Source organism: Aplysia californica, unplaced genomic scaffold (genome assembly GCF_000002075.1).
Source record: "Aplysia californica isolate F4 #8 unplaced genomic scaffold, AplCal3.0 scaffold00826, whole genome shotgun sequence".
In the NCBI taxonomy this organism is placed as follows: domain Eukaryota; kingdom Metazoa; phylum Mollusca; class Gastropoda; order Aplysiida; family Aplysiidae; genus Aplysia; species Aplysia californica.
Genome location: NW_004798096.1, coordinates 43,854 through 57,796, shown reverse-complemented (window position 1 = coordinate 57,796; position 13,943 = coordinate 43,854). Strand labels below are relative to the sequence as shown.

Sequence of the window (13,943 nt, the reverse complement as noted above, 5' to 3'; positions counted from 1 at the left end):
AGTTGACGAGGTTATTTCCCTTGGGGGGGAGGGGGGGGGGATATTTCAAACATGTCAATGCTCCCTGGCAATCGTGTCGTCCATGACGTGGACAGATCGTGTCGGGGTCAACATGGTCACAGGGTGTGGTTGAACGATTGAACGATTGTGTTCTATTTTCCTCCCTTCTTTGTTTTGCTTTATACTCTATAATAAATTATAAATACAAACTACAAATCGCTGTCCGTTTTGTCGAGCCATCCGCCCTTAACCTGTCCCCGTGGTTTTATGCAAACCGCATAATTTAGCACAATTTGATCATTTTTTGCATAATTTCTGATTATTTTCCTCATTCTTAGTCTTAGTTAGAATTAACAGAATCGCATAATTTCACATTTTGGGGCTCAGTTGGCATAATTTCATAATTTTTCTTGTATAAAACTACGGGAACAGCTTAACGTGGTACTATTACCCTTCGTGAGACAACTTCCTGGGCCTTCGGCATATTGTAGTAGGGTGGCCAGTTCCTTTCCACGCCGCCTTTACTTCCCCAACTCGAAGTCAGGTACCCATTACTGCTGGGTGGGCAAAAAAATCCGAGTTCGAACCGAGGCTCGAACTCAAAACTATCCGCTTCGGAGACGAGCGAACTAACCGCTCTACCAGCACATCCCCCACATAAGGTTTAGTTTTAGTTTTAGTACAGGTTTTACGGCGCTCGCAACTGCATAAGGTCATATGAGCGCCAGAAGATTAGAGATGTTACAAGACAGTAACAAACATAAAAAAGAAGAAGGGGAGATAAGGACGATAGATGTTTGATAGGAAAGAAGGAGCAAACCACACCAGGGCACCCGCCAACCACCCACCCACATAATGTATTGATACGATGACGAGGACACGAACGCAGATGACAGAACATTGCTAGGGAGCAAGAAATGAGATGAAAGGAGACAATTTTAGAAAAGAAAATTTTTGCGTCACTTTCCGGATTCGAGCCTAGGACCTTTGAATGAGAGGCGAACACCCTAACCCCTAGGCCACGAGTGCCCCGGAGGCCTACTCTAAGGTATTGAATAGAAGTGCCGCCCCCCCCCCCCCCACCTTATTAACTTTGGACCACTTGTCCATCCCACACCCTTTATTAATTAACTTTGGACTACTTGTCCACCCCACACCCTTTATTAATTAACTTTGGACTACTTGTCCACCCCACACCCTTTATTAATTAACTTTGGACCACTTGTCCACCCCACACCCTTTATTAATTAACTTTGGACTACTTGTCCATCCCACAAGCTTTATTAATTAACTTTGGACCACTTGTCCACCCCACACCCTTTATTAATTAACTTTGGACTACTTGTCCATCCCACACCCTTTATTAATTAACTTTGGACTACTTGTCCACCCCACACCCTTTATTAATTAACTTTGGACTACTTGTCCACCCCACACCCTTTATTAATTAACTTTGGACTACTTGTCCACCCCACACCCTTTTACTTTTATTTTTATGAATTTTGGACTACTTGTCCCCCCACTCTTTTATTCGACACCTTAGACTAGACTTGAGTACCCAGGCTCAGGACGGCCACAAAGGTCAAGGTCACAGCACAACACACTGCAGACTCATGGTGCTCCTCCCATCCCAGGGACTGGCGGGTCACGCGACAGACAGGCCGACCGACAGACAAACAGATAGAGCTCCTCCCATCCCAGGGACTGGCGGGTCACGCGACAGACAGACAGACAGACAGTACAGTACAGACTGTCAGACTCAGATGGATGGATTGTCAGACAGACAGAGAGCTTCGTCGCTACAGATCCCAACAGCAGCAGCTCAAAAAGAACCATGTCATGAAATTCATGATGAATGTCAAGATGAATGATGACCCAGTCGTTTGTATTAGTAAGGATTTACGGCGCTCGCAACAGCATAAGGTCATATGAGCGCTTAGGGGAGGATGTCAACAGAGGATGTCATTTGAGGCATTTTCGTTTCTTTGATACCGAAGAATTGGTGGCCACCAATTGTATTTGCAATCTAATGTTAAAGCCAATGTCTACCTTCATAAAATCAAAAATTTTGTTGGGATCAATGGTAGAGAACAGATCTTGTAATTTTGTACGGGGTCTCAAAGTCCAGACATTTCTGTCAATTGTGCCTAAAGGTGAAATCTGTGTCATGTCGCATCCAACACACAACGGTTTCTCATCTCTCTGCAGGAAGTATTTATGAGTTAGTGTCAGGGAGCTGTGTCCAATATGAAATCGAGTAAAAATGCCTTTGTCAAAGGGTTTATTTCGTAATAATTTTACGGCACTAGCAACACAATAAGGTCATACAAGCGCCAAAGATTAGAGGTGTTACAAGAAAGCGACTAACACCAAAAAAAGGAGGAGAGATCAGGGCGATAGATGTTTGACAGGAAAGAAGGAGCAAACCACACCCGAGCACCCGCCAACCACTTTAAGTTTTTCATGGACCCAGTTTGGGCATCACGTTGTCGAGCTGGCTTGTTCATTTGTTCACTCCAACGGATTAACAAAGAAAAAGAACACTCAAAACGTAAGATATCAAAAAGTTTTATTCATTCAAAAAAAAAAAAATTTTTTTAAAACCCCAATAAAATAAAAATGTGGCAGGGCCGCACAAGTAAGTTCAACAGCTATAAGAAAACTTGTGGACAGAGAACTCCAGGGAAAGCTTCCTTCCCTAACACTGGACAAATCCTAAACGTTTCATTGCAGCTAACAAGCCCGGACAAATAAAATGCAAATAACTTCCCTGGTGGGTGTTGGTAATGCCTTGTAGCGTGGAGCTGACTAGAGACTGGATCCTGAGCAGTGAACTAACGGTAGCACAGCGCACCAAGCATGCTGTAGACAATGGTGGCGTCAGAATAGTAACAAAATCCAAGGAAGGAACCCCTTTAAACATTTCTGCTGAATAGAAAGAACACCGGCCTGTGGTATAGAGATCTAAATAAACATTTCTGAGAGAATTCTTTCGTTCCTCCTCCGCCCCATTTCTTTCCTTCCCTGCGTGGTCTGATCAAAGAGTTCCACTCTTGGCAATGCACACAGGCTTGGTCGTCTTTCCGCTCTGGCTGCCGTTCTTCTCCATCTCCCTGACGACGGTGTCAAAGCCTTCCGTCACTTCGCCGAACACCACGTGCTTCTTGTCCAGCCTGCACACACACAAACAATAGTTTGGTTTTTGTTTTAGTCAAGAGCTTTACAGCACTTGCAACACAATACGGTCATTTGTTTTAGTAGAGGTTTTACGGCGCTCGCAACAGCATAAGGTCATATGAGCGCCAGAAGATTAGAGGTGTTACAAGGGAGTAACAAACGCAAAAAAGGAGGGGAGATAAGGACGATAGATGTTTGATAGGAAAAGGAGCAAACCACACCAGAGCAGCCGCCAACCACCCACAACGCAATACTGTATACAAATACAATAGGTCATATATAGAAGAGGTTATAAAAAGAGGCATAACAGAACCAGAAAGTGACATACAAAGAAAAGAAGGAGAGAAGAATGATAGATGGGATTGTAGGTGACCTTATTACGCCCCATCAATACAATCTAGGTCATTCAGGAGGTGAGCGTCCAACCCTGCCTATCATCAGGACCAGAATGTGTTGAGAGAGACACAACAAGCCAACAGAAGACATATATACTCAATAGAAATCCTGTAAGAATCAACCTTGGATCTCTTGCTTCAGTTTTAGTTTTAGTAAGAGTTTTACGGCACTTTCAACACAATAAGGTCATTTAAGTGCCGAAGATTAGAGGTGTTACAAGAGAGTGGCAAACACAAAAAAGAAGGAGGGGAGATAAAGATGATAGATGTTTGATAGGAAAGAAGAAGCAAACCACACCAAAGCACCCGCCAACCACCCACTGGATCTCCTGCATGTGACAGCCAAGCACCTGGCCGCTACACCACAAGACGCTGGGTAAACAAGTAAGAAAATTTTAAACTTCATCTTCAAAAGAGTTTATGGCACTTGCAACTCAAATACAGTCAGGCTCTGTTAACTAAACACTTTGGCCACGACTTTTGGTTGTCTCTCTATAACAACAATTTTACAACTCTCTATAACTTTATAACAACAACTTTACAACTCTCTATAACTTTATAACAACAATTTTACAACTCTCTATAACGACAGTTTTTTCTGGGCCCGATGATGTTATAGAGAGGCTGCGCTGTACATGTGCTGCTGGTTTTGTTGCAGTAACTGTTTTACGGCACCATTGACTCATCAACTACATGTGTTTTACAGCACTATCGACTCACCAACTACATGTGTTTTACAGCACTATCGACTCAGCAACTACATGTGTTTTACGGCACTTTCGACTCAGCAACTACATGTGTTTTACGGCACTATCGACTCACCAACTACATGTGTTTTACGGCACATTGACTCACCAACTACATGTGTTTTACGGCACTATCGACTCAGCAACTACACGTGTTTTACGGCACTATCGACTCAGCAACTACATGTGTTTTACGGCACCATCGACTCAGCAACTACATGTGTTTTACGGCACCATCGACTCACCAACTACATGTGTTTTATGGCACCATCGACTCACCAACTACATGTGCATCAGATGAATGAATCCTCAGTAGAAATCAGAATTACGTCCCATTCAAAATCATCACTTGCACAGAATCTCATCTCTCACTAGAAGAGTAGTGTAGCTCTCAAAATTATTATGGCCTTAAAGTTCAAAACCATTGATTAACAAACTGAAGACGTTTCCAGTTAAAAACACGGGGTGGCCCATCAGTTTTGTGAGACTGTTACCATGGAAACCCCGACATCGACATTATCGCCAATAGCATCAAGATATATCAATGCCGCAAAAGGTCGGGATCCGGCTTAGATGTATGCGTAGCCACTTTTTCATTCAACAAAAAATTTCAAGGGAATCGGTCAACAACTTTTTATCCAGAGCATTTTTAGAGAGAGAGAGACTGCTAAGACTGCTTGTTTTGTAAACTACAGATTGTTTATACGGAGCGGTTTGTCCCAGCACGTGAGACATGTATTTACTAATGTCCAGGGTTGGGTTGATTTAAATCAGTTGATTTTTTTTATTTAAACCAACTTGATTTTTTAAATAAAAATCAGTGAATTAAATCACTTTTTTAAAAATTTATTTTTATTCAGTTTTTTAATATTTCAACATTCAGAATTCCTTTCCTAGGTTTCATAAAACAGATATAAGGTTTAGTACACTAATATAATCATGCTTAAGAGTCTGCTTCCCCCTCCCCCTTTCACTGTAAAATAATACAGTATTCAATTTACTTTTTTCCCCCATAATTGAAATCAGAGCTTGTTTGATTTAAATCAGTTGATTTTTTTATTTTAATCAACTTGATTTTGTGATTTAAATCACTTTTTTTTAAATGTATTCTGTTTTTACATATTTAAACATTCAGAATTCATTTCCTTGGTTTTATTTAACAGATATAAGGTTTAGTAGACTAATATAATCATGCTTTAAAGTCTGCTTTCCCCCCCTGTCACTGTAAAATAATACAGTATTCAATTTTCTTTCTTTTCATAATTGAAAACCAGGGTTGGGTTGATTTAAATCAGTTGATTTTTTAAATTTATATCAACTTGATTTTAAAAATAAAACTCAGTGATTTAAATCAAAATCATTTTTTAAAAATGTATTGTTTTTACGTCTTTAAACTTTCAGAATTCCTTTCCTTGGTTTTATAAAACAGATATAAGGTTTAGTAGACTAATATAATCATGCTTACAAGTCTGCTTTCCCCCCTGTCACTGTAAGTAGTAAATTAATACAGTATTCAATTTACTTTTTTTTTCATGATTGAAATTAGCATTTTCTTTTTCTTTTTAGACAAACACAAGCGCGCGCGCACACACACACACTGTAATAAAATACAAGTTTATCTATGCATAATTACCCCCTCCCCCACTTTATTTAAAAAATCAAAAAAATCACCAACCCTGCTAATGTCCTGTCTTGTTGTGCGTTTGCGTGAGTGCACCTTTAAGTCTAACTTTTGTAACATCTACTGCCATTGTAAACGACCAAGACAAATTTCTCCCTGCGAGATGAATAAAGATTGTCATTGTCATTCCTTACCCACCATCCCACTGAGGAGCGACAGCAAATGCATATTATGCTTTTGTTAGTCTCAGTAACTGTTTTACGGCACAATCGACTCACCAACTACATGTGTTTTACGGCACTATCAACTCACCAACTACACGTGTTTTACGGCACTATCAGCTCACAAACTACACGTGTTTTACGGCACAATCGACTCACCAACTACATGTGTTTTACGGCACTATGGACTCACCAACTACATGTGCATCAGATGAATGAATCCTCAGTAGAAAATCAGAATTACGTCCCATTCAAAATCATCACTTGCACAGAACTTCATCTCTCACCAGGAGAGTAGCGTAGCTCTCAAAATTATGGCCTTAAAGTTAAAAACCATTGATTAACAAACTGAAGACGTTTCCCGATAAAAACACGGGGTGGCCCATCAGTTTTGTGATGCTTCCGGCGGAAAACGCGGGACCGACATTATCGCCGATAGCATCTAGATCAAAATGCCGCAAAGGGACGGGATCCGGCTTAGACGTATGCGCAGCCATTTGTTTCATCGGTCAATAACTTTTATCCAGAGCATTTTTAGCTAGGTGGCCGCTAAGACTGCTTGTGTTATAAACTACAGATTGTTTATATGGTGTCTCTTATTTTCTTATTTGTAAATTTTGTTTAACATTGATTTTTATACCTTTTTCCGAATAAACGCATGTACTTTGGTTTGCTTGTTGTTCTTGATAGTGTCAAAACGGCTTTGCAGTTGGTTAAATGTGCTGTTGGTTTTGTTTCAGTAGCGGTTTTATGGCACTATCGACTCAGCAACTACATGTGTTTTACGGCACTATCGACTCAGCAACTACATGTGTTTTACGGCACCATCGACAGGGTTGGTGATTTTTTTCATAAAAATCAAAAAAATCGATTTTTTAAATTTAAATCATGATTTTTTTAATTTAAATCAGATTTTTTTTATTTTTAAAAAAATGTCGACACAGTTTGGGATTTTTGGTTGCTAAAAGTATGTTCTTTTAGTGCAAAATGCATTGTCTTTTATATATTTTAACTAATGATTAAATTAAGCAACCTCAAAAGAAAGCCTTAATCTGCTATATAATAGTATGTGTGTGTGTGTGTGTGTATATATATATATATATCAGTGAATTATGGCTACTGACAAAAAATGAAGAAAATACCAGTCTAAAAGGAAGGGAGGGGGGAAATTATGCATAGATAAACTTGCATTTTATTACAGTGTGTGTGTGTGTGTGTGTGTGTGTGTGTGTGTGCACGCGCTTGTGTTTGTCTAAAAAGAAAAAGAAAATGTTAATTTCAATAATGAAAAAAAAAGTAAATTGAATGCTGTATTATTTTACAGTGACGGGGGGAAAGCAGACTTTTAAGCATGATTTTATTAGTCTACTAAACCTTTGTTTTATAAAACCAAGGAAAGGAATTCTGAATGTTTAAAGATGTAAAAACAGAATACATTTTTTAAAGTGATTTAAACCACCGAGTTTTATTTTTAAAATCAAGTTGATTTTAAAAAATTTTTAATCAACTGATTTAAATCGACCTGATTTAAATCAACCCAACCCTGATTTCAATTATGAAAAAAAGGTCAATTGAATACTCTATTATTTTACAGTGACAGGGGGAAAGCAGACTTTTAAGCATGATTATATTAGTCTACTAAACCTTATATGTTTAATAAAACCAAGGAAAGGAATTCTGATTGTTCAAATATGTAAAAACTGAATACATTTGTTAAAAAGTGATTTAAATCACTGATTTTTATTTTAAAAATCAAGTTGATTGAAATATAAAAAAAATCAACTGATTTAAATCAACCCAGCTCTGATTGAATACTGTATTATTTTACAGTGAAAGGTGGGAAAGCAGACTTTTAAACATGAATTATATTTGTCTACTTAACCTTATATCTGTTTTATGAAACCAAGGAAGGGAATGCTGAATGTTGAAATATGTAAAAACTGAATTTAAAATTATTTTTTTTTAAATGATTTAAATTACTGATTTTTATCAAAAAAATCAAGTTGATTTAAATTTTAAAAATCAACTGATTTAAATCAACCCAACCCTGACCATCGACTCACCAACTACATGTGTTTTACGGCACCATCGACTCACCAACTACATGTGTTTTACGGCACCATCGACTCACCAACTACATGTGCATCAGATGAATGAATCCTCAGTAGAAAATCAGAATTACGTCCCATTCAAAATCATCACTTGCACAGAACTTCATCTCTCACCAGGGGTGTAGCTCTCAAAATTACTGCAGCCTTGAAAACCCCTTGAGTCCCAGCCCCTCTTAATTCTGGTGTCTGAATTACAAGTTATGTTATATTTTCATTGTACACTTTCACATTACTATTTGTATTGTGCTCGCTTGCGACACACTACATCACTGTAGATCTATCCATATCGCCAGAAATCTACAACACTAGGGTGGGGAGGGAGCAAATTGAGAGTTTGAATTAGACCTAGGCCTAGTTTGAAGAGACGGCTGAGAAAGATGGTCAAGTAACCACAGAGTGGATGTGCCGTGCGCAGCCTAGCGGGTACTGTGCAGTTCTGGCAGCCAGTTCGCTGGTGGTGCAACAGTTTTACAAAAGGGTAGATTTACAGTAGTTTATAACGACCAGACAACTGACACATTTAGCAGATGGCGGAGCAAATACTATGTTTATATAGGGGACTTTTTTCCCAGTATATTGGCAAAACCTGGCGGTACAACAGACTGTACCCGGGTCAGAAGTCAGCCCGTCTACATACTGACTGCTCAGTGCAGGATTCCGCCACACGCCATTTGGAAAAGTGACATATGATGGAGACTCACCCGGACCGGTCGATACCATGACTCCATAAATACACTAAACTAATTCCTGCATGTGGTTCAATGATGCATCTGATGTGATATGTACATTTTGTCTGCTTTACTTCTCTTTTCATATTGAATTTTAATGAGAGTAATATACAATACACATAAAATTTAAATTTGTAGGTATACCTGCATGTGTTTTTACGATCCTGTACGGCCAAGAACATTTTCCCTCTGGGATAATAAAGTATTATCTAATATCTGATATCTTATCTCATAACTAATGAATTGGGACAGATTTCATGGCTAGATGTGCATCAGATGAATGAATCTTCAGATAAATTCAGAATTACGTCCCATTCAAAATCATCACTTGCACAGAATTTCACAACTACAAGAATAGCAATATATCCAAACTCTGTGCCATACATTCTATTTCTAAAGTGCCAAATGTATACAAAACATCCTGCACACCCAAATGGAACATCGATCAAGCTCAAGAGAAAGTACAAAATCCTCACCATGGGGTCTTTTCAGTTGTGATGAAAAACTGGGATCCATTGGTGTTTGGTCCAGCATTGGCCATTGAGAGCAGACCTGAGGAACAAAGCAATGGTTTGGAACATTCAACATTGCTTCTGCATGTAGTAGTAGTAGTAGTAGTACAGGGTTTTACAAAGCAATAGTTTGGAACATTCAACATTGCTTCTTCATGTAGTAGTAGTAGTAGTAGTACAGGGTTTTACAAAGCAATAGTTTGGAACATTCAACATTGCTTCTTCATGTAGTAGTAGTAGTAGTAGTACAGGGTTTTACAAAGCAATAGTTTGGAACATTCAACATTGCTTCTTCATGTAGTAGTAGTAGTAGTAGTACAGGGTTTTACAAAGCAATAGTTTGGAACATTCAACATTGCTTCTTCATTGAAGGCAGCTTTTGTGCTCCCATCCAAAATTTAGATCATTTAGGAAACGAGCCTCCTACCCTGCCCGTTAGGGCCAACCGGGATAGAGGGATACAACATCCCAGCAGAAAGACCACACATACTCGATAAAAATTTCTCTCCTCTTGGGTTGAATAATTTTAATCGAGCAACAGGAAAGTTTTGTGTTTAAACTGCTGATATCTCTAACACACTTTCCCCACAGGAACCCCCCCCCCCCCCCCCCAGGTAGGTCGGAAACCTCAGTTTTAGTAAGTGTTTAAAGGCACTTGCAACACAATAAGGTCAGATAAGTGCCGAAGATAAGGTGTTACAAGCGAGTTAGATCTAATTCTAGAACTCCTTGAAGTGCACAAACCAGACAGACCAGCTACTGATTCAAACATCTTGAAGTCAAGTTTGGATCTCTAGACCTACATAGAACCGCAGATTTGACAGTTTTGAGAGCTCGAATTACACAAGTATCAGAAGCTACAATCTAAAGTAAAAGAAGACTCTATAGGTCCCAAAAACAGTTCCACCAGTAAAAGTTAACACATATAAACGGCTATTCAAGTGGAGGAATCGTCAACATTCGTATTCGCATTTTTATTTCTAATATTTCTATGTCATATCGTAGATCGGTCGCCAGAAGTGACCCTTAATTTTTTTAATATTTAGTAGAAGTTTTACGGCACTCGCAACTGCATACGGTCATATATGAGTGCCAAGGGGTGGATGTCGACTGAGAAATCTTTACAGGGAATCAGACTTACTCTGCTCACCTCTCTAGCTTCAACAGCACAAAGTCTGTTTCACCTTTCAAGGTACGCCGGAAATAGCAGTTCACAAGAGAGTGACAAATATACAAAAGAAGTAGAGGAAAAAATGACGATAGAAGTAAGGATTAGGAAAGAAAAAGCAGCAGCAGCTCACTGTTGTAGTTCGGGCACAGTTATGAGTATGACATTGATGAATCAGCCCATTTACAATTCTACTGCGCTTGAACGAGAAATGTCCCCCCCACTGGGAATGGCCTAAAGACACTTCCGGCTGACGGTCATGACACCTGGAGGGTTAAAAATAAACTTTAAAAAAAACATAAATCTCATATCATTTCTTTTTTTCAAAGGATCAGAAGCCGTAAAAAAAAGTCACCTGGCTTTGAGTGTTGCCTCACAAAGTTCTCATCTGCAAATTTGTTGCCGTAGATACTCTTCCCCCCGGTTCCATCTCCCCGTGTGAAGTCGCCCCCTTGGCACATGAAGCCAGGAATGATCCTGTGGAACTTGGAGCCGCCATAGCCGAAGCCTTTCTCGCCAGTGCACAGAGCACGGAAGTTCTCTGCAAGAAAAGAACATGTGGCTCACAAACTTACACTATACATTCATGATTCTTGAGCTTTGACAGACCAAAACAAGACTAAAAGTAATACCGTAATCTGGTTACAATGGTAAGAAAACTACACATTTCATGGGTGAGATTTTCACCAACATTCTCTGAGAAGTGTTTGGCGATCACCTAGTGCCTAGTCCCATGTTATACGACCTGAACATTTCCATCCAGTGAAGCTAGGAAATAAGCAAGTTATCCGACCTGACTTTTTTCTTAAGAGTTTTACGGCACTTGCAACACAAGGTCATATAAGTGCCGAATATTAGAGGTGTTACAAGAGAGTAACAAAACTAAACAGAAGGAGGGGAGATAAGGGCAATTATAGATGTTTTCGTAAGTTTTACGGCACTTGTAAGACAATAAGGTCATATATATATATAAGTGCCAAAGATTAGAGATGTTACAAGGGAGTAACAAACACAAAAAAGAAGGAGAGATAAGGATGATAGGTGTTTGATAGTGAAAGAAGGAGCAAACCACACCAGAGCACCCTCCAACCACCAACGGTCAGACCTTAACACTGAATTAGCACCAGACCTTTCAAGCTTTTCTTTCCATAATTTCTATGACCACTGGCAAAGACAGACCACATTCTGACTTCTTCCCTTTCATAAGTCGAAGAGCCCACACACATTTCCAACACAAAAAACAAATTGAATGTAGCTGTCAATGTATTCCATACAAAAAGTTAATCTCTACCCACGTATTTAGTTATGTTTTTAAATGATCACACATGATGCTTGCACCAGAAATTATTTGTGAACCCCCAAAAAGAACTCAGCACAGACAGTTTCCCAGACCAATTCCTACCACCAATGTCAAACATCAAGAAGATTATCCATGCCATTATTCCATAATTATTTTATCGGTTCACAACAGGTTAAAAACATTCACATTCAAAAGCCCAAATTGCAAAAGATCAGCGATAGACCAAGACAAGAAGTCTTCCTGCCTTTTTATTTCTTCTGCAGAACAGAACGCCATTCGAGCACTTTTACTTCAATATCAAGGGTAAATGAACACCACACTACACGTCAAAATCATTTCATATAAAAAAGTTTTGTTTGACCACCACTTTTATCTCTTTTGAACTCGACTTGGTTATTCTATCGCTCTCAATTAATAATAATTTACCAAATTAAGAAGGAGAATTTTTAAAGCAGACACAACTAAGACATGATTCATCCAATAAACGGGGGGAGTTCCGCAGAGGGCCAGCATTTACCGTGACAACGTCCACAGAGCAAACTATACAAAAGTTAGGGTTAGGTATTGGGGTAAGGGTTAGGGTATACCCCGCTCAAAATATCCCCTCTTTTGAGGTGATCGGTCGCCCTCTACGGAACTCCTTCCCAATAAATAAACCCAAGCCTTGGCTCTTGTTCCCCGTTACCCCACACACGTCACACGGCAAAGGCCAGCACAACATACCTGAGGTCTTTGGTACAACGTCGTCATACAGCTGAAACAGATCAGACAAAGGATATATATGAGAAACAGTTGGGGGAAAAAATTTTTTTTACACAATGTAATGCTTTAAACTTTAGGGCCTAAATATTTTGTTGTTGTCTCAACATCTTTACTACGGTGCGTCCACTTAAAATTACATGATGTGGATTTTACTTCACAACATTGAGAATACAATCTAGAATCTAGATCTAGAATCTAGGTCGCAAAATAAATTGGAAAGATCTAGATCTACATTTTCAGTTTCCGCAGAAAACTGCGATCCCTGTCATTATGACTAAATATCTAATTGGCGTTGGTCGAATTGTAGATTCCACGGCACAGATAGACAAAGGCCGATGTACGAACAGCGCAATCTTGCAGTTTCTTATAATACAACTTATAGCTGAGAGTTGCCGTAAATATCCGAGAAGTTATGGAGGCAACTGCTCATCTTTGGTACGGAATGCCGATTATCTCTCTCTCTCTCTCTCATGGAGTTGATATGATGCATCAAGTACGGAACTTTCGGAATGGACGGATTTCTGCAAAAACAAGGAAGATTGGAAGCACTGCAGAACGTTCTTTTTTCTTCTTCTTTCGGCACCCATCGCAAATCCAGTAGTTTTCACACCTTTATCGGTATGGCGGTAGAACAGGCCCAAAATCGATAACTACCGGAAAAATCAGTAGATTTAGGCAGCCCTATGTATGTACTGAGCCCAGCCATTGGTTCATCAGAGGTTCCTTAGAGGTAGCAGCACATGTTGCTCAGACTTAAAAAGTATGCATCATTTGAAACAGGCTGGGAACGGAAATATTGCAATATAACATTAAAATCTAACACGGTACAGAAAAAAAACTTTTACATAAAATCCTTTAAAAAATAAAAAAATTAGGTCAGCAGATGTGGGTAGCATTTAAACTACAAAACTGAACAACTCGTATCAAAATATTTTGCATTCTCATGAAATTTGTTTAGTATGGGGTTTTACGGCGCTCGCAACTGCATAAGGTCATATGAGCGAGCGAAACACTTGAGTTAGTTTTTTATACGCAGCGTATACCCATTTTTCCCCCTAAATTTTGTATGTAGTGTGTGTGTGTGTGTGTATGTAGTGTGTGTGTGTGTGTGTATGTAGTGTGTGTGTGTGTGTGTATGTAGTGTGTGTGTGTGCGTGTATGTAGTGTGTGTGTGTGTGTGTATGTAGTGTGTGTGTGTGTGT

The 13,943-nt window shown here is 39.2% G+C and overlaps 1 protein-coding gene across 1 annotated transcript; it reads right to left on the bottom strand.

Annotated features, from left to right (window-relative positions):
- Positions 1-2,552: 2,552 nt before the first annotated feature.
- On the bottom strand, positions 2,553-12,733 carry LOC101858813 (peptidyl-prolyl cis-trans isomerase; the record flags this gene model as incomplete). The annotated part of the gene is given in 4 exon segments (XM_005109893.2): positions 2,553-3,173; positions 9,476-9,551; positions 11,035-11,220; positions 12,703-12,733. Coding segments are annotated over 4 exon segments (429 nt in total), but the record flags the coding sequence as incomplete, so codon positions are not given.
- Between the last annotated feature and the right edge of the window lie 1,210 nt (positions 12,734-13,943).